Source organism: Achroia grisella, unplaced genomic scaffold, assembly GCF_030625045.1.
Source record: "Achroia grisella isolate CSIRO2021 unplaced genomic scaffold, CSIRO_AGI_Agris_v1 utg770, whole genome shotgun sequence".
In the NCBI taxonomy this organism is placed as follows: Eukaryota; Metazoa; Arthropoda; class Insecta; order Lepidoptera; family Pyralidae; genus Achroia; species Achroia grisella.
In genome coordinates, this window is record NW_026713016.1 from 3,477,690 (window position 1) to 3,500,701 (window position 23,012).

General features: G+C 32.7%; 1 protein-coding gene across 1 annotated transcript in view; it reads left to right on the plus strand.

The window, feature by feature from the left end:
* LOC131850506 (V-type proton ATPase 116 kDa subunit a 1) overlaps positions 1-23,012 on the plus strand; it is a 23,303-nt gene continuing 291 nt past the window's right edge. The window contains exons 1-14 of the mRNA XM_059200751.1: positions 1-77; positions 9,689-9,832; positions 13,911-14,087; positions 14,249-14,409; positions 15,027-15,207; positions 16,842-17,018; positions 17,202-17,414; positions 17,987-18,137; positions 18,793-19,166; positions 19,743-19,852; positions 20,157-20,284; positions 21,143-21,369; positions 21,883-22,129; positions 22,729-22,900. Coding sequence (XP_059056734.1) covers positions 9,716-9,832; positions 13,911-14,087; positions 14,249-14,409; positions 15,027-15,207; positions 16,842-17,018; positions 17,202-17,414; positions 17,987-18,137; positions 18,793-19,166; positions 19,743-19,852; positions 20,157-20,284; positions 21,143-21,369; positions 21,883-22,129; positions 22,729-22,900 — 2,435 coding nt within the window. The 5' untranslated portion in view covers positions 1-77; positions 9,689-9,715. The remainder of the gene's footprint in view (positions 78-9,688; positions 9,833-13,910; positions 14,088-14,248; positions 14,410-15,026; positions 15,208-16,841; positions 17,019-17,201; positions 17,415-17,986; positions 18,138-18,792; positions 19,167-19,742; positions 19,853-20,156; positions 20,285-21,142; positions 21,370-21,882; positions 22,130-22,728; positions 22,901-23,012) is intronic.

The window sequence follows — 23,012 nt, forward strand, 5'->3', positions numbered from 1 at the left end:
TCAATCCTAACGCGTTCATCGCGCTGTACGTGTAGTGTTGTGTGAACGATCAACTACGCGGCGAATACTATTTACTGGTGCGTCCAAACTTTTACCCATTACGTCCAATTTAAAACCCACTGTCTCGTTAATAAAGCTCATTACCATCGCACACGTGATTAATAATGTAATGCAATAGTTTAATTGCATTGGAATGATAGCGGTGTGACTTGATTGCTTCGAACTACGCTTGTTAAGGCTTGGTTGAATTAAATGCTCGTTTGGAATTTTCTTCACTCATTTGGAGATATTTGTTGAATTTAAAGTAAGCGTAACTGTTAGATACTGATACTTCTGTGTATCACTTATTTGTATTAATTTCGTAAGTTATTTATTGTCCATGTCTAAAGTTGTTACGCAGGTATTTGTAAAGTTCAAGTTGACTATAACGTGACCTCGCGCTGCTTGCAATTTTCGTCAAGTAGGCGTCCTTAATTTATTAAAACCTTTATATTATTGTAACCGGTCCTGGGTAAGTTTGGGCACGATTAGGTCGTTCTTGTTGTCCTCGTAGGTACTTGCTTTTTTAGTTCATTATAATTTCACTGTTTTAAACTTTTTTATAGTTGGTTACTATTGTACACAGTATTTAAATGAGATATTTACCATCATAATATTATTAAAGAGCTCCCCCACCCAGGTCGACTGACCAGTCGACCCGTGACCGGGACGTTTGTAGAAGCGTCAAAATATCACGAGCTATTAAATAATATTATCATGTTAAATATCTCGTTTATATAATAAGTACCTATTATAATTTCATGTATCACGTAATAACTGGCGAATAATTTTGATATTTTTCTGTATCTGTATCGAAAAAATGTTTAAGCAATCAGTACAGAAATATAAAGTGGACATGACATTACTTATTGATAATAATACACTACTTGAAAATAACATTTACAATATGTACTACTTTCGAAATGCCTTGTCTTTCGATATATTGCCATCCTTTTACTCAATCAATTAAACATTTTGTTTATTTTTTACTACATATTTTAATTATCAACACTTTCACCTAAGTTTATAAACACTAGTAATACTTACTTTGAATAAACTGATATATTTCAGTATTATTATTGTAAATTAGATTAAATCTATTATAATTGTAAATTTAATTAAAAAACTACTTTTATACTGCTTAACTTACGCTCTTATGGAATTCTTATACAACTGTTAATGGCAGCTGATTGAAAAGTTTACTGAATTATTAACTGTGCAAAATCAACTATTTCTAGATATAATCCCAGTTTAAAAAAAAAACTAGGATCCCGAATACTTTTCTAATAAAAATTATAGAGACACATATCTCCAACAATAAAAATAGACTGTATTTAAATAATTTTTCAAATATCTAGGCGTATTCCATTTAGATACAATTTAAATAAAAATATTTAGTCTTCCGTATTATTTTTTTGTTGTTGCATTTATTGATTACACTACACTTGATAGTTTTCATAAAAATTCTTCAGCTTTTTTTACTCGATATTTCTATGACAGTTGTTTTATACTGACTTCAGTAACTTCAAAATGTTTTACAGATATATTTATTGTTTTCATTTTAATAGTTATTTAATTTTGTAATTTATTATTTATGAATGATTACATATCAGAAGATCATAAACCTAATTATTTTTGTAAGTTAAGTTTAATTCGAATTATTTTGGTTTACTTACTAATAAAATGTACGAGGTTAATTCAAGTTGGTTGCTGGTTCACATTACAATCACATTGCTTTATTCTATCCTTTATTTTGAACAGAACAATCCCCTTTTCTGTTCAGAGAAGAGAAATATAACGTAAACGATGTAGGTATCAATAATTCCCAACGCAACGCAACATTAAAGTGTCGAAAATTTAATACCTACTTTTAATTATTTATATACAAATACTCATTCCATCCATATAAATAGGTAAAGATAAGGTTCAATTTTCAATAAATTAAAGTGCTGTAGGATAGTGTTCTTGGAAACTGGAATTTTAGAATTTAAGTCTTCATAAATAAACTTCTTTGTTGATATTGCTGTTTATATGAAGAATGATAAGCAAAACCTCATCTACGAGGATGATTTCGTGGAGTCATTTTATATTTACTAGTTATCTACTTTAGTTTTTAAAATATGAACCCATAGTTGATATTTTATAAATAAAAAACAAGACACGAAAAACTTGTCAAATTATAGTGCACCTTGGGTATAAAACGCGAGATTTCAGAGAAAAAATCCATATACAATCAATAATATTTCAGATTTTCTCTCATGGGAATTAAATGTGAGATGGCCGTGTTTAGATTAGAATACTTGCAGGCGAATGTATATGACAAACCAGCTGTGAAATAGTGAATAAACAGGAGATGTAGATAATTATTTATGGATGGAGACATTTGACCTGACGTGACGAGGAAGATAATACCTCGCTAGCTCTAGAAAAAAGTTACCATCTTTTTATCACTGAGTCGGCCTTCGCGTCAGACTAATGATACAAGACTTATTGCTATGGATTATATATTCAAATTCGATTAAAGACTGTTAACATTTCTATCCCTATCATAACATCTCATCCTGGTGTTAGTTTCATTAATCATTATGTAAATCAATTTTTGTCATTTAAAATGTACCTATATATGGGTAGGTTATGTATATTATATAGGTAGGTTATGTGGGTATAGTAATATTATGAAGGGTTTGTTTGTATGAACGCGACAATCTTATTTTTTTTGTACTGGGATATGCAGCACAAAAAAATAATTTATTATTATTTACCGATGCAAAATACATAAATCACGCTACAACCAATATTCAACGCAGATGAAATAGCGCGAATCTGCTAGTAATAATAAGTAAATGTCAAGTTAAAAATGTTACCATTATGTCCTACATATAAAATTGTCTGTAACACCAGACGTAATGTGTCAACATAGATATCACGTACACAACATCTACTTACTACAACTTCAAGTTATCGATAAGAACATCTTAGAATTCAGATAAACTACTTACTGTAACCTTCACGTCAAGTGTTCTCAACTAATCTTTGACAAGTTCACATTAATCAAGTCAAGATTGAATGCAGTGTGAATGTACTTATGTTACATGCTAAAGGACTTTATCAGGTTTATAATAAAAAAGTAGCACAATTTTATGAACTCATGTATGATGGAGTGATACCCGCCAGTGTATACCGTTAGCGCACCAGTAGAGTATAAAAATACCATCATAGCAAATTCACTAGGAATTAACCACAATGCTTTCCAACTGGAATTGCGTTGAGGTACATTGTTAGCAATATGACTATTATTCTCCACTACTAACAATCTCCTTCCCTTCGATAATGTACTAGTTAGCATGGAATAGTAGCTGCCGTTCACAGTGACCGTGAATTCACCATTAGCATGATGTCATGACCGATCAAATCATCTTTGTTATTGACCATTGTCTAATCTGTTTACATACATTCACATTAGTTATTTATAATCACAGCTATACCACTGTGTAGTGATCTGCTACAACTTCGCCTGTGTGCTCATTATTTTGTGAGTTTTGTATATATTAATATACTGTCACTTTGACATAATGAGAAATTTAAGAATCTGCTCATAGAATTTCTCAAATATGCATATGTACAGTTTTAAGAAATTCTTTTAGCGTATTTTGTTTTATACTCCTAACTTTTATTAAAACAAATTCTGTTCTGCTTCCTCCTATAGCTATAGGAGAATAGAGACTACTAGTGTTATCTACAACTCTATGTGATAACCATTTAATTCACTTCTCAAATATATGCGAAGCAAAGATTTTGTCATAAGGAAAGTGGACACTTAAGTTTACTTTTCTTAAAACAAAATCCGCTCTTCTCTTGCTCCGTTATAGTAGAATAGACTACGGATAGTAGATTATCGGTTGCATCTTTTGTATCATCAACTCTATACTTACACTCATTTTAATTTTTAAATCAATTATAGGTCGTGACTTCATACTTAAAGTCCTGCCTGAAATATAGTATTGTACTCACTTTGGACTTGTGTAAATAGACGTAGTGTATATTTGTAAGGCACGTTTTTGCAATTATTATAAATATGCCACTGTTTCATGAGTTTGAACAGTTTGAATTGCATAAGCGCGTTTGGATGGTCGGTTAATGTTTTCACACTTGTAAATTTATTAGTATCCTATTTATATATGTATATGCGAACTAACTATGAAATATGAAAATGTACTTTTTTAGTTCAAATACATATATTTTTAATTTTCAACCACCATTACGCATTTTAACGTACAAGTTTGACTATAGATTACAATGCTTCATAGCTACATTTTTAACATAATTAATCATAAATTTTATTTCATTATAACCAATGTAAAATTGAATAAAATAGATATTGCTATAGTAATATTTCAATATAAACAATAGTATCCAGTTCTATTTCATTATTATAGTTAAGAGAAATGTAGAAATCAATAAGAAAGTATTTGAAAATGTCAAAGCATAATATGTACCATTTTTAAATCTACATATAAATTATTACCCTAGTAGTTTACTGTGTACATTTTTATGTAATCATTCAAAATTTGATTCAATTGAAAATTGGCAAGTAACCCAGACTTGCGACACTTTTGTTAAACGCTCTAGAATGAAACTAAACTAGTGTAATGAAATAAAATTAACTACTCCTTCAATCATCAACGCTATATAAACGTTTTAGTATGTTTACAAAGCAATAAAACATTTATTTTAGTTCACTAAATACATAGTTTGGTTAGCACATAAAACCTGTATTCAAAACCATCCAACTTTTCAGCTTTCATGTAAGTGCAACATGTAGTGTGCGATTAATTTTAGTTAGTTGACCTCATATATTTGAATTGTTTATAATATGTAGTTTATACCTGTGGTATGAGTAATGATGGCGCAGTCGATATTCTAAAACCGGATCGTTTGTAAACAGAAAAATTAATCTTTGCTAAAAAATTGAGTTACTGAAGAATACCGTACATTAACTATAGTACACCTTAATAAGATAGAGTTATAAAATTATAAGTTAAAGCAAATTAAGTACCTATACAAGATATAGATTCCTTACGATTTCTCTATATGATGTGGTCGTCCAATGGTCGAAATTCGGCCATAATAAAAAATAATAAAAAGATCTTTGAACCAGCAATTATAATTAAATAAAAGAGTACACACGTATGTGTCAAGTACATGGTAGTGTGTGTAATGTTTTTTTATTGATTAAATGTATTTTTATGTATGACTTAAAAAATATTAATAATGACCACTTCTGTATATAAATTATAAATGTGCATTATGCACATTTATAGTTTATATAGTCTTACTTCTCCGTTCTCGCAATTTTCGTAAAATGGGGTACAAAAATTTTGCTTCACATATGGTATAATACCTATGTTTTATGAACGGATTTCTTATATACAACTTTTAATTGGCCCTCATAACTTTAAGAACTATATTGTGCATAGATATAGTATTTTACGTTGTAATGAATTTTTCCTGGAGCGACTTGTATCGGAAAGGTCAGTCGGAAATGAATTACGTAGCGGAAATGTGACGACCTGATAGCCTTCAGGTGTGTGCGTTCAACATGGCACCCATTCCTATCTTATGGGAGGCAACCTTCGTGATTCACGGAATCGGTTCGGAACGTAATATACGAAGTACGTTCTTTAAAATGTATGTTGACATTGGTAGATAAGCTGTAACATTAAGATTGAAATTTGGAATAAAACTGGAACAAGTTTATAGGTAAAGTAGATATTATTTCTTACAGATCAATCGCTTAATGGATTATATTAAAATTACTGAGCTAATTACGAAAGAATATTTTTTACGTTACTAGTATGCGTTGATTTAATTTTTTTTATATATTTTAGTTTTGGCACAACAGTCAATACATACACAAGTAATCTAATATAACAATATGTTAGTCATTGGCATATACATTATACATATAAATATAGATCTATATATCTACTTAATCTTTGAAATATCTCTGTTCCAATTTCAAAACTTTTTCATTACTAAACATATAAAATACTAGTTGACCCGTAAATGCTTTATTGCCATACAAGATTATAAATTAGATGTAAATAATTCATATATCTTAGGTAATTAAGATCTTGAAATCCTTAGTGGCTCTTCTTTCTTTATTAGTTATCTATAACATAAATATGTATAGTTATATTGCACCTAATATTCACAAAAAATCACTTACGACCAGAAACTAGATTAGAAATTATACAAATATGTTCAGAACTCTTGTTGTACGCAAACTTTTCGGGTTGTTATTATATATTTATTTAATAGTAATGGTAATTACAGAGAAGAATGGATAAGAAACTGGTTATAATGATTTTAAAATCAAGTTTTAAATCATAATAACCAAGATATCGCTATAAAATACATTACTAACAATTTATTCTTTCCTGAAATGTTCAATTATAATGGGAATTGAAACATTTATTTTCTTTACGCTATATGTAATGTACATACCTACATCATTATCAGAAAGCATAACCAAGGTCGCAAAATACTAAGTAAGAAATTTACATCGGATATTCTTGTATTTAGTCACAATGGATTCAAGGCAATATTTTTAGCAAATTATTCAAATGCGGCTAGGAAGGCGTACGTCCAATTCTTTGGAAATGTACTAATTTGACTGATTGCATATACTACCTACTTTAAGACTACTTTGGTGATTATTTTTTCATATTATGTTGATCACTACACTGCATCTTAGCAGTGATGACTTGAAATAAACATTGTATTGTAAAATGCATGTAACCAGTTAATGATAAATGTTTAAAAGAATATAATGAGACATTTAACACACGGAAAGCTATAGATTTTTTGAAGTTTTCCTCTATAACAGCGAAATAAATATTAGTCCAAAAATCTAAAATTTCAATACTAATTTAATTTCTTTTTTTTATTGAATTTATACAAATTGTTCATAGTAGGCGTTTCAATCATTGCTTCTTTTGTCATTATGACAATCAGTATCTTGCTTCTGCGACAAAAACTACATCCATAGGGATTATTAAAATCAAGGTTTGGCCGTCTTCGAAATTATTGTTACTAGCTGTTACCCGCGAATTCGTCTGCACAAACTTTCCTTATTTCACCTCTCCCAGTCTATCTTCTGAAATAAAAGTTATCAGATGTCCGTTTGCATGATACAATATATTTTCAAGTCAATCAATTTTTTTAAGAGCCTTCAGCCGTTTTAATATATATATACAGACATAGATTTGATATATATATACGAAACAGACTGCAAACCATTTTCGTATTTATAATATTAGTAAAGATGCTTTCCCGTCTTTCGTATAAATATATTTATGTAGAAGTTCAGTTCTTAAATTGTCTTTTGATTCTGTTTACTTCCTACTTAATTGTTTCGCAATTTGTTGAATAAAGTAACAATTGTCATAGAGAAAGATTAGGTAACGGAGCAAAAACAACAAAAACCGCTGACCTTGTCGGAGACCACGAATATTAATTCCTGCTTCACTGGCTGGGAACGTTATTGTGCTGATGTTTTTTCTTTCATGCAGCAATGACCTTGATGATCATTTAATTGGCATTTAGACCGACTCTACCGATGGCTCTGTCATGGTTTTGATGGTCAATAGAACTTTACCTGTATATTATTTTTAAATCTTATGTTTATTTTGCACTAATATTTTATAACCGTATACCTCATATTTATAGCACAATCAGATTTTATAATGCCGAAACAAAACGGTAAAACGGAGTTTGAATATATATTATACTTTTTTATTTTTAATGACTTAATAGCACATTTTCACAAAAACAATATTCTTAGTTACATAGCCTTCCTCAATGTGTAAAAAACATTGTGATCATTAAATTCCTATACACCGTATTTCATAGCATATAAAAAGTATTTTGTGACTGTTATCAAAATTAAAAAATATGTATATTTAGACTCCGTTTTACAGTTTTGTTTCGGAACTAAGTATAAAACCTGATTAAGCGATATGACGCTTGTCAAATTAAATTGTGTATTTAATATTCTTTTCAATACTTGTGTACAATATTGGTCACGGTTAGCGCATAACTCTTTCGCTGCTTGTTTTATTAACTGACAAAAACAGCGACAAAGTACGAACCGTACTTGGGCAACGAGGATTCTGAAATATATGTAGGTATATAGTATGGTAGGTATATAGTATAGTATGGTGCAGTATAAAAGGTCCGTTAAAGAGAACAAAAATATTAGTTAATTAAAAAAAATGTTATATCCGCTTCAGAAACATCGGATTCGTCATACATTTTCCATTGTATTTTAAGTCTAAGTGTATACTATTTAAAATTATTAAGAAGCAGTCATATAATGACCAAATGAAAGGGTCATTTATATTTAAAATATATTTAAATATTGAAATCGCTACTAGTGTTATGATTCGTGCCAAGATTATTTTATTTTATAAAAAATAAAATACCTACAGAGTTAGTCGGAAAAGGAACTGATGGTTGGTAAATGATCCTCAAACAATCTTATATATTTATAAAACGGATCTTTCACTAAACTACAAAATTAATCTGAAACTAAACATTACTTTTTCATATTAAGTTGATCACGTGACCGCGCAGTGTGTATTAAGGTTTTAAAAAATATTTTCACTTTTCCATTTTATTTCCTACAGAAATTTTACTTATCATATTCCTTAGAATAGGTACCTACGACCTACGAACTTTTGGGTTGGTATACTCTTGCAACTAAACCTAGCATAGAGTATACAAGTAGCACTCTGTCCTACGGACAGGCACAAAGTTAGTATTCCGTTTTATTATTCTACTTCAGAACCCTAAAAGTTCGTAGTACATGAGTCAGGTTAAATTTAATAAACTATTCGTTTGAATTGTTATTACATTTTAATATGTATACACCAATGATTTGTATTGAGGTATCACTTTCAATTACGCTACTGTCACATCGTAGATATATATATATTATGCAATATAAAAAGCAATCATTTCTCAACCTTGTATTGCTTGCACTCGATCTATCTGTTCCGATCTTGTGGCAGCGAGGACAAATTGTTATTATAATTACTCGTACTGAAGGCATACATCTGGACAGGTGTCGGATATGGTAAGGTTACAGTATGTGCTGTAAATGGCGTGCCATGCTTGTTAAATACTTCGAGATTTTACAATTGAAATATAAATAACTTCATTGAACAAGTAATAAAATTATTATGGAAAGCAATTATGGTTATATTAGATACTATTAATAACACAGTCTTTGCATGATTGTAATTATCGAAGGCATAATCTTATTGAAAATATATCATTAAAATATGTTACTGGTTGATAATATAAGATTTAATAGTCTACTCAGCAGAGTTGCTTGTCGCTTCATCTTAGCTCGAAAACACTCCGAACTAACAATAGATTTGACAAATCATATGTGTCGATAATAGATATATTGATTTGATTTTAAAATCTGTGATATTGCTGAAAAAATTGTTTGTAACAGATAAACTCATAAGGAGTTTATCTGTTACAAACAATTTTTTATATTTTTCCTGCCTTAATAAATTCCAAAACCTGAAATGAATATATAAGTATTAGGTAATAAATTATGTAATATCTCTTATAGAACAGAAGGCAATAAGGAGGAACAAGGATGGGGGCGATGTTCAGGAGCGAAGAGATGGCCTTGTGCCAGCTCTTCATTCAACCAGAGGCGGCGTATACCTCCGTCTCAGAGCTTGGCGAAGCAGGCACCGTGCAATTCAGGGATGTAAGTACATAAGTACCTATCTTTTTTCATTCAATTAGATTTATTTCAGACTAATGATGCAAAAACTTTTTAGCTCACTATATACATATATGTATATAGCTATTTGAGCTAATTTATTAAGGATAATGTTAATTTATTTTTTACTTATTTATTTAAGCTAATATTGAAATAACGCAGGGATGGCCTCGATGGTCTAGCGGTTTACAAATTACTTCCGATGTTCGCGAGTTCGATTCCTCGTACAGTAGGTACATACATTTGTGTTCATGATTATGATTGTTTGCATCAGTCTGGGTGTATTCTATATATATTATAGTATGTATTTGTAAAAAAAATCTAAGAACATAAGCTCTGCTTACCGTTGGTTCTATATGACCCTTTTTTAATTGTAGAAAAATAGACTTATTTCAGATTAATTGTTTTAAAAATAGCTTTAAATATAGGTATTTTATAGCTAGTAGCTTTTTGAGGTAATGTTTAAACAAGCAGTGACGGTCTCGGTGGACTAACGGTTCAGCACACCACCTTACTTCGCATGGTCGCGAGTTCGATTCGATTCCTCGTAAAATACTATATGAGTATTACTGTTTGTTTGTTGTATAAGTGTTTCTTATGTATAATATACATATATAAAAAAAATTGTTTGAGTATTTATGTGTATATTAATTTAAGAAAATATCATTTAGATTTAGTTTACAGGATTTTCCCTTATGTTCCTGTTGTTTGATGCTTTATGACAAATTGAAGGAATGTAGGCCAACGGAAATTACAGGGCTATCTTTAGTTTTATCGTTGGTTAGTCGATGCGCTAATTACCTACTGTAAATACAAGCTTGTAAAGCCGTCATACTCGTATATTTTTTATGGCTAAGGAAACACAGTTCCTTAACACAGACAACTTCATTCCAATATTGATAGCACATGACGGTCGAAAATTTGTACTTTATATTTATAATAATAATAATAATTTTATAATAATATTATTATAATTAAATGTATATTATAATATTTATAATAATAATTATAATAATTTATTTAGTAGGTAAAGCATAATACAGAGTAAAAATATAGAAAAACGCAAATATCGTGCTATGAGGTGAAATGGCCTCCACTGAGCGTGTCACTACACAGCTAATTTTCAGTGGAGCCACTCGAAAAAAAGAAATAACATTCTTGATATTATTGACTTCAAATATATAAATGTTCAATTACAACAGTCATAATCAGTGGACTAATTATACCATTTGAGGTCCGTGAGAAGTAACGTGGACTTTAATCTTATCAAAAAATTGTCTGTATAATTAAATTGATTGTTAGATGAGTTGAGTGACTCAATTAAAAAAATACACGATCACCGATTTTCGCTAATTTGGATAGGAATGGAGTTCCAATCTAGTCAGATGGTTACCATTAAGTGTCCATTATTACTAATAAGTGATCTAATCAGTAATTCCCAGCTGACGTATAAAAATGATAAATCATTTGGTAAATATTATAAGCGTTAGATATCTAAGTGTTAGCTGCTTCTTAATTGACATAACAGAAGTAATTGATGTGCCTAATTCTATTCTTTGGGCACAGCTAATTTCATTACTTCTGTCTTAGGTAATTTTTAAGACATATTTGTTTTTAATCCATACTAAAATTACAATGCCTATGTGTTACTTGCGCCTTTATCTGTAGATATTAGCGTTCATTCTCTATTTCAATTTTTATAAAATAAATTATTTAATTATTTTTAAAATTAAATTTACCTATCTTCTAACATAATTTAATATATTTTCCGTGAAAAGGTAACAAATAGACAAACACACTTTCGCATGTGTTTTAATGTATAAGCTATATTACTGTAAAGTTTCAACAATATCCGTTCAGTAGTTTGAAATAGTAACAAACATCCATCCATACTTAAAACCTTTTGCGTTTATAATATTACTAAGATTATAACTAATTATAAGAATGAATATAAATAATTTGATCCCATAAGATAAATTATGCCTCGCTTTCACTAGAGGACATACTCGTAATATAGCTGTGTAAACAGTTATTATTTAATGCTTACTTAGAAAGTGAGAAACAAGTTTTTGTCTACTACCAACGATATTACAGCACTGTCGTGTAACTTTATTTTATTCGGGTAGATTTGTTGATTAGTTGTTCGAAAAATCTTTATAAAAGAGTAATCCCCCGCGACGCGATAGTCAAAAGTGATGTACCTATAAGAACAATTTGATACACAGACAGTCTAGAACCTGAAAAGGACACAGGCTACTTTTTAGTGCCTTTTTTCGCACTAAATGGAAATGGATGTAAGGTGTTAACAGCGGAGATGAAATGTTGTATCTTCATATTTTAAGTAGAATCATGAAACTTTTTTGGGTTATAATCTAAATATATATTTTTTATTTGGTCAAGGTTGCTATTCCACGCGGACAAAGTCGCGGGCACATCTAGTTATTTATAAAAAGAATGATGAACAATTTACCGGTAATATGCAAGTTGAAGTATACATACTTATGTACAACTATTCAATTTCATAATCATAAATATCAAGTTACATATTACAAGGAAATATTATGTTGTGTGTGTGTCCACATCAAGTGTAAGACCGTATCACGTGAGCTATCAGTCAGTTTGTCATTCTAATTACACTAGCTGACCAGCAAACGTTATTTTTGCCATAGAAATTAAACATCTTAGTATCATTTAGACAGCGCCATCTAGTCCCAAGCTAAGCAGAGCTTGTATTAAGATTGATACAAATACAAAAGTATGTACCGTGCGGAGAATCCAACCCGCGACCATCGATAGTAATGCGGTGTACATTATGTATGTATTATATAGTATATATTATACTAGATATATTATCAACTTATTGTTTACGATTTATTCTTGATACAGGATTATTTGCAAAAACTGTAAGAATACAAGCGCTACAAATAGAAACCACAAAAACCAGTGTGGTCCTATTAAAGCAACCGCGGTATAATTACTGTATTTATTTACTGCCTAGTGATCCCCCTCTGCTTCGCTCGGGTACTCACTGTGTGAGTTTTGTACATTATTAACGTAATACACAGCCTTCATCCTATAAGAAAAATATATCTTTATTTATTGAAAGAATTTCTCAAAGTGGTGCAATGGTTCCGGAGTTTACTTTCCTTATTACAATTATTTTTTCTCTCCTCTCATTATTGGCGTTAAAATCAACTGCTATGTCTGCCATTAACTGTCATTATTATGTATTATGGAAGTTACTAGAAGTATACGTGAATATCGGATTGCAAATAAAACTTAATTCCAACCAGTTAAACATTTTTTATCCGTGTGTTTAATAAAGTAGGTACCTATTATTTTATAGGTTATTCTGAAAGTGTACCACAACTCCAAACTTAGTAATAAGACCTACCTAGTTAGTGTTTATAGATAGTAGGTACACTTGCTTACAGAGGTACCTAGATTGTAATGTCAAGTGTAAATTATCTTATCTTGCTGGACTAATTCATCATTGTGTACACTAGCAAAACTAATATTAACATACTCCAGTTTCAAATGCATGCTACAATTAAATCCCTTTTTTATGTAATTTGTAACTGTTGAGGCTAAGAAAACACAAGTTTTACTAGAGACTGACAATCCGTACTACATTTCCTCATCTTATTAACTACTTTCTTACCTAATACTTATATTTATAAAGTTGACTATAATATGAAACAGTTTTCTCCTAGGGTACAGGATTTGAAATTTGAAAATAATAAATAAATACATTTTCAGAGTGCACTTACAATTAGGAAAAATCGCGGGATCTTATCGCGTTTTATTTATTTGTATTGAGTTCTCGATAAGTTTACCCGTCATCATCACGGTTGAAACACTGCCGAAATATCGGGAACTCGATAAAAATAAATAAAATGTGGTAAGATCCCGTGATTTTTAGAGTACGTATAAATAATGACCGCGTCAAATTTAAACCAGTATTTTCAGAGTAGGTTGAGAGAACGACGATAATTCCTTTAGTTAATCATATACTGAATATAAGTTCTGCAATCATAATAATAAATAAACAATTTGTTTACAGCTGAACCCGGATGTGAACGCATTCCAGCGTAAATTCGTGAATGAAGTACGTCGGTGCGATGAGATGGAGCGCAAATTGCGATATATTGAGGCGGAGGTACACAAAGATGGCGTTCATGTGCCCTCAGTCAAGGAGCCACCTCGAGCCCCTAATCCCAGAGAAATCATAGATCTTGAGGTAATCATTCTTATGATTTTTATTTTAATAGAAAATAACAGTTATATAAAGCAATAGCCTATAGATAGATGAAATTAGTTATAAATGCGTAAAATATGAATGTCTATAGGTTCTGTTTTTATTTGCGTGTTGTATATATATATATAATCTATTTTTTATAGGCACATTTAGAAAAAACCGAAAACGAAATTCTGGAGTTGTCCCACAACGCGGTGAACCTGAAACAGAATTACCTGGAACTTACAGAACTGAGACATGTTCTTGAGAAAACAGAAGCATTCTTCGTCGCTCAGGAGGAATTCGGCATGGATTCTCTGACTAAGTAAGTATCTAACTTTAAAGACGTTATGCTATTGTAACATGTAGGTAGTAAAAAATTGCGTTTTTTCTTAGCGTATTTCTAAAACGTCTCTATTTATTAATTTTATGAAAAAATGCACTACAAATTCATTTCACGTACACATTCACTCGTTAGTTTTTGTCTAGTGAAAGCAGATATGATACAAAGAACAACAGTAGGTTTCAACTGCTCCGATCAAATATTTAACTGGAATTCGCGCCTAATAAACTACGCAGACTTTACTGTGAAGTGACTATGAACTTGCAATGTAACTATTCTATATTTTTTCTGTACAATAAAATAAAATATTTTAATACTATGAGCTTTTAATATAGATTTTTTTTTATAATTTTGTTGGCCCTGGTTTTGCGGTTTAGTATTACGGTGGTCACATATTATTCGGTTTAGTCGGACGATTGTCCTATGCAATCCCATTCTAATTGGCGCATTTCTAAACGTAGGCGTAATAACCAATCAAAATGGGGCAATCGGACTGAAATTGATCTATGTGTGACCGCAAATACTTCTGATAATCCTGAAGGGGATGAAATAAATGTAACATGATGCCTAAGTGAAACATTTTGTGGTATGTTGTCCAGGTCTCTAATATCAGACGAACAAGGTCAACAAGCCGCCGCCCGGGGCCGCCTCGGCTTCGTAGCCGGCGTGGTACAACGCGAGCGTGTGCCCGCCTTTGAACGGATGCTGTGGCGTATCTCCCGCGGAAACGTGTTCTTGCGTCGTGCTGAACTTGACAAACCTCTTGAGGATCCCACAACTGTAAGTTACTGTTTCAAAAAGTTTATCTTATCTAATGAAAGATATATTTCTCTATAATAATGGCAAAACAGCCGACAGCCTTCCTGATGGTGAAAACTGTAACTGTAACGTATATACATAAACAGCACTACGAACGTTATATTGTAATGTAACACCTGTGATACCACTTATGCGTTACCAATCCTCTTATCCTGTAATGTCTCCATATTGAAATGGAAATACAGGTTTCTTTATTTATAATGCCCCAGATGGTTTTAATTTTGTCAGAAGACTGGTTAATTTGTTTATTAATATAATTAGATTTAGCCGTAATACAAACTTTTTTAAAAATTTTTGAATAATTTTTCACATAAGTGGTGAATTTGTCACCATTGGAGGACGATGGGATGAACATGAAATCACGTCAGTTTGCCTATCGATAGCGATTCACCATTTCTTTTGACTCTCCTTACTGGTGTGGCGATTTACGTCTCTATTTATTAATAGTGCGCGGCAACACCGTTGCCTAGTGACGTTGTAGAAAAAGGAGATAACAAGCTTGTCAGATCCGCCAACTTTCATTTATGAAGGGATTGGCCTTCCGCCACTTACGTTTTCCTAAGAGATGACAGCATTCGGCGTCCTTTGCAGGCTCCTTATACAGGGCCTCACAAAATTTTTATGCATATAGCGTGACAAAACCGTCACTCTTGAAGTCCAGGGTAAAAAAATATATATCAGTTAAAATGGATCGTGTGAAGCCTGCTCATATCATACACGAGTCCTCACACCCATCCACACTTTCATCTTCCATTCCTTCAACTTCATCTTGTCCGCCAATCACAATTTTTCCTCATTCGCCTTAATATATTACCATTATCTTCCTCCCAAATACCCTCGCCTTCCTCGTCACCACTAATACCTTCTAACCCACCTGTTTCAGCTGCAAAACCTATAGTTACCAGGTCAGGACGGAGAGTTCGTTTTAGGGACATTTTAGATCTGTAGTTTCTTTATCTTATTTTATTATTATTATTTTTTTTTTTTATTGTTTTCGTTTCTCTTTCACCTTTTTCTCTCCGAGGGTATTATTGTGTGTGGTGTGGCGATTTACGGATAGTGCGCGCCAACACCGTTGCCTAGCGACGTTGTAGAAAAAGGAGATAACAAGCATTTTGTCAAAAGATTGGGACACAATCGCTTCGAGTCAGATACATTAAATATACGTTTTTATATATATAATAAAACCATACAACTATTGTAAATACCACAAGAATATTACATTTATACATAGCCACCACTGGACTCGTTATTTAATCTTCCTCCTCCTGTCGCTGCCAGTACCAGTTGAACACAACATAAATAATAGCGGTAACAATATAGACGCTAAACTAGTACTCTTACTGCTGTCAAGTATATATTATGTTATTGATGTCATGTTTTCTTGTCATAAGTACATAATTCGATGCTGGGGAATACCCCAGCTTCATGTTACCCAACTCTGCGTGCTTGAATTTGAAATTACCCAATTGCTTTTCGATTTGACCAACGACGCGTACCCAGTTACCCATCAGATAGTACTCAGGTGTCAGATTTTTTTGTATACAACTACTGTAAGGCTTGTTTTTTTAAATATATTTATATTACAATTTTAGGGCAATGAGATCTACAAAACAGTGTTCGTGGCGTTCTTCCAAGGCGAGCAGTTGAAGTCTCGTATCAAGAAGGTGTGCACCGGTTTCCACGCGTCGCTTTATCCGTGCCCACCCTCCAACACCGAGCGTCAGGACATGGTCAAAGGTGTTCGTACCAGGCTCGAGGATCTTAATATGGTGAGTGAGACTATATATTACAATTTATATATAAATATTGCTAGGACCAATAGGAGCAGAACAGCAATGAAAAATATTGCTAATAAGAGGCCTTTCCTCTTATTAGCAATATTTTTTTGCTGCAGACGAAGTCGTGCGGGTAGCTAGTATAATGATAATCTATATAAATCAATATTACTTCAGGTTTTGAACCAAACCCGCGATCACAGACAACGCGTTCTCATCAGCGTTGCTAAGGAGCTGCCGAGCTGGTCCATCATGGTGCGCAAAATGAAAGCCATATATCACACGCTTAACTTGTTCAATATGGATGTCACTAAGAAGTGCCTCATCGGGGAGTGCTGGGTGCCTACGGCTGATCTGCCCAACGTACAGAAGGCTTTGGCCGATGGTTCCGTAAGTATTTTTTAATGATATTAAAAAAATATGAATATATCAATAATCAATTTTCTAAATTTGTCCATTGTACACATTAATTCATTATTGGAATATGTTATCTCATTATACGAAGATGACAAGATAGACAAGATGTATAGCATCAGGCGATTTTAAACAGCCTACCTCGGTATACATTTTAGATAGTTGAGTACATCGGGTCATTATCGTAATATGATCGCCCAAATTACGACGGCCTGAGCTTAGGTTCGCACTCATAAAATTAGCAGGGTCCTCGGATTAAAGTCGAATCTATCCAGGAAGGAATTGGCCTTCATATACTCCAGGTCCTTCCGCGGGTATATTTTTGTCTAGCTGGAATAGAACTTAAGCACGGACTGTGCTAATTTTCCTATATTCCAGTTATTATAGATGGGATATAACGGGGATGGGATATATATATATATATGGGTGTATAATAGATGGCATAAAATTGGGTCTAAAATTGCTATTCATGTAATTACATGAATAGCAATTTTAGACCCACTTATGCCTATGTTGTATATTATTATAAATTCAATATTTATTTTAAGAATGCCTGCGGCAGTTCGATACCGTCGTTCCTAAACTGCATCGAGACTGACGAAGAGCCGCCAACGTTTAACCGCACCAACAGGTTCACTCGCGGTTTCCAGAACCTCATCGATGCTTACGGTGTTGCCTCCTACAGGGAATGTAACCCTGGTAAGTCATATGGTTGTTTATTTATAAGTAACAGTATTATGCCACATTCATGAAATAAATTCGAGGTAACAGTATTTTATGTCTTTATCTAGAAGTTGATACATCTGGGTAACAAATTTCATTCGTATCTGTCCAGTAGTGTTTGCAGCATTCATTTATCGCCACGAACTATAGCGTTTATAATAACAATATTAGTAGGACTAGTAACCTGCTCCGACTTTGCAGGGTACAGTTATTTATTAACGATATGTTTTTTAATATATATTTTCTTTTTAACCAAGATAAATTTCTATAAAATAGACTTAACCTATTTTACATATTTAAATTTATCCATAAGAAACATAGAAATTATTTTATATTCGTTTAAACTAATGAATACTTTATGAGTGGGCTAAAAAGTGTAATAAAGAATATAATTATAATTATAAATCTCTTTTTAGAGATAAGCTCGCCCTTGTCCATTACACTTATTCTGTATAATTTTTTTATTATGTGTGTGTGTGTACAATAAAGAATAAAGAATAATTTATTTAAGTATAACTTATTATTATTTATGAACTAAGGGACTGCCTACGTTAACTTTAATGTCTCTAAAACATTTGAACGTTAATTACATTGCGATATATAGGTACTAATATATAAATTTTATTTTTAGCTTTATACACGATCATTACTTTCCCATTCCTGTTCGCTGTGATGTTCGGCGATCTCGGCCACGGCTTAATTATGGCAATGTTCGGCGGGTGGATGGTCCTTAAGGAAGTGTCGCTTGCCGCAAAGAAATCTAACAACGAAATCTGGAACATATTCTTCGCTGGCCGTTACATCATCTTGCTTATGGGCTGTTTCTCTATGTACACGGGCCTTGTGTATAATGATATATTCTCGAAGTCTATGAACATATTCGGATCGTCGTGGTTCGTGCCATATGATAACCATACATTGGAGAGTGCAGCTGCCTTTACATTAGACCCAAAGGATTCGTATACTGATATACCCTACTTTATCGGTGTGGATCCTATTTGGCAGGTTAGTTAGCATTTTGTTTACTTCGCTAGATGGTACTTTTACAATTCTTTGTATGTACCTACCACCTTGATGCTCTAGCGAGCACATCGCCTTACTACTGATAGTCGCGGATTCGGTTCTTGCTTAATTATTAATTGTATTATTTGTTTATTTTCTATATAATTTTATGTATTAACTAAATGTTTAGATATTATTATTTTATCAGTGTTTAGTATCCACAGCACAAGTTTACCTCTGTGTTTTATTTTGGGTTATTATAACATGTATTTTTTCATGGGTGATTATGAAATGATCCACCCATCTGTGTTAATAGTATACGCTATCTGGGCACCACCAGATAGCGTATACTATTAACACAGATATTCTGAAAATGTATGGAAATCTATTTTGAAAATGTAGTCAGATCATTTATCTCGTGGCGACTAATTCACAAGGAATTTACCACAGTAATTAACAGGCATGGAAATTCACTTAACAGGGTTTATATAATCTCCTCGTATTTTTTTCAAATATGGTCTATATTTGCTGTGTAATTTAGGTAAACATTTTAAAAAAGTAATATTTTTTTCTTTTCAGACCGCAGACAACAAAATTATTTTCTTGAACTCATACAAAATGAAACTGTCCATTATCTTTGGTGTTGTGCACATGATCTTTGGTGTCTGCATGAGCGTCGTCAATTACAAGTACGTATTTTATTTAAATAATAATATTTCTATAAGAATAATGCCAAGATTAATCACATTACCTAACATATTTACAATAGACGTAATAAACAATTTTAAAATAAATGTTACATTGCATCGCCATCGCCCTGTTACCGCCTTGCTTTAGGTATATTATTTGTTAATAATATACCTTAAAATATATAAAATTTTACTCGAATTGAGCGTTGTATTAAAAATGTAATAGTGTAATTTTACACGTGGCTTATTAGTAAATAGTACTAGTAATACTTCAAAATGTTTTTATTTACTTTATTCTTGACAGCTTCTTCAAGCGTCGCTACTCTATCGTGCTGGAATTCCTGCCACAAGTAATATTCCTGTGTTTGCTCTTCTTGTACATGGTATTCATGATGTTCTACAAATGGGTCGCCTACAGCACATTTTCACCGGGTATGTAACATTAAATATAACGAAAGAAATAATCATCTTTACAAATACATAAAATTTATGTCTATTTGTAGTTTCAAATTATCAGCTTTACATTAAATGCATATGAAAATATATATGGTTACATAAAAAAAAATTGTCTGTCTGATTGTTCTCGCTAATTTCTGAAACGGCTGGACCGATTTTGCCGAGAATTACACTCGCAGATAGTTGATGTTATTAGAAGTAACTTAGGCTCCTTAATATAGAAATATAATTTATTTTAATATAGAAAAGTAAAATTTCCAGACGGACCACTTCGCGGGTAACCGCGGTCGACCGAATTAGACTTGAAGTTGTCCCTGTATCGCTACTACTAGCCGCCAAGCGGCATAAAAACATTATGCCGCTTGACGGCTAGTAGTCGAATTGAGGCGTGTTTCCAATGAAGTTTGATAAGACAGGGAAATTATTACAGGATTATGGAGGCATAATATCTTAGTTCTCCGAAAAAGCGCATGATTGGTATCACATAACGTGGGGTCCGTAGTACTTCAATATATATAAGCGACGTTTAGCACTTACCGTCAGCTTGTTTATGTTTTATATAGCTTACATCAAATAGACAATGAAAAACAATGTTTGCATTTAAAAACCATTTAAATACAATGACATTGTTGGGATGACCTATTAAGCATAACAATGCGGTCAGGTACATTACCGCTCTTCCAGATCCATTACCATATATGTTTTTAAGAAGAGAATTTTGTAAAATATCCAGGTATAACTAAAAAAAAGAATTTTTAAAAGTAAAATTATCTATTACATAAAGGAAAGGTTCTCCCGGTTATATGACTAAACGGGCAATTGTAATATTTTCAGATCTGGCTTACCAACAAGGCTGCGCGCCATCAGTCTTGATCCTGTTCATCAACATGATGTTGTTCTCAAGCAACGAACCCGAGGAGGGCTGCAAGGAGTTTATGTTTGACAGTCAGGGCACAATTCAACGCGTATTCGTACTAGTTGCACTCTGCTGTATACCCGTGATGCTGCTCGGTAAACCATTATACCTGCTCTCCGCTAGCAAGAAGAAGAAGGATGTTAAGGTACCTATATACAACACTATATTTACGGAGTATTAATAATAAATGTCTAATGATAGTTAAGCGCAGTACACAATACGAGTACTTACCTACGGAGGAAAACCTGGTCTCATCGAATTGAACGTTCTCTTTATTAAATTGTTATTATTCTTAAATTGATTAAAAACTGTTTGTTCAGTAAAGTATGACTAAATATTAGATTATTCCCGTGTTTGCGGCGTCTCGAATCCGGCCTTCGGGCCACGGGTCCTTATTATATAGCCCTCTTAGATGTTATGCCTATTAGTAGCGTAATGCGCTAATAAAGCACTTGCATATGATCGCGGATCTGATTATTGCGCGATACAAACATGGTATATTCTTTTGGTTATTTAAAGTAAGAATAAGTGGAATTAAAATTTAATTACTTGTTTAGTACCTATAGTATAAACTGCTTAGTTGAGCACTATATGGTTTTTGGATTGTTCTCGTGTACTATTAAACTCCAGAGAAATTATGTTTCAAATTCTATTATAGCCGGAACAATCAAATGGCTCCGTAAACCAAGGTATTGAGATGCAAGAACAAACTGATATTGGTGACGGTGAACACCCGAAACCGGAGGCGAAGTCGAGTGGCGGCGGCGGTCACGGCGGTCATGACGAGGAACCATTCAGTGAGATCATGATCCACCAGGCCATCCATACTATTGAGTATGTTCTCAGCACCATCTCACATACAGCATCATATCTCCGATTGTGGGCGCTCTCGCTTGCTCACGCAGGTATATTTTTTTTACTACAATGCTAACCTTTCTTACCTTATGTTAAAATGGCCTATGTGAGACGGCCGCGGTTGTCTAACAGTTTACTTTCGATCGTCGCGAGTTCGATTTCTCGTACATTACCATGACGGTGAACTCCCAAAACCAAAGGCGTACCATAATATCATTGAGTAAGTTCTCAGCACCATTTCGAACTTAGCCTTGGTCTCGGTTTACACACCGCTTTACTTCCGATGATCACGAGTTTGATTCGCACGGTACAAACATTTGGATTAATGAGTTTGATTGTTTGCATCGGTCTGGGTGATTTTTATGTATAACTATTATTTATTTACTAAAAAATGTAAGTATTTATATCAGTTGCCCAGTGACCATAACACAAGCTCTGCTTAACTTAGAACTATAATAGATGACGCTGTGTGAATTGTAGAGATATTTTTATTATATTTATGAACATTAGATGATGCCCATGATACTACCCATGCGTTACCATTCTAGAGGACTTTATTTCACTCTCGAATTGAATCAGCTTATAAAGTAAGCTGCTTGGCTGTTAGGTGGACGAATAAATACATTATTTTTATTTTGCCCATGTACAGAATTGTCGGAGGTGCTGTGGAACATGGTGCTAACATTCGGCCTGAAGGACCATGACTACATCGGCGCGATCAAGCTGTACGTCGCCTTCTGTTTCTGGGCGCTATTCACACTGGCCATCCTTGTCATGATGGAGGGGCTTTCGGCCTTCTTGCATACACTACGTTTGCATTGGTGAGAATTCTTCATTAATTTCATATTGTATAATTTGTATATGGCATAAAAAATCTTAGCGGTTTAAAATTTTAGTTGATATCAAATATTGAATTGATTTGTCTAGTACCAT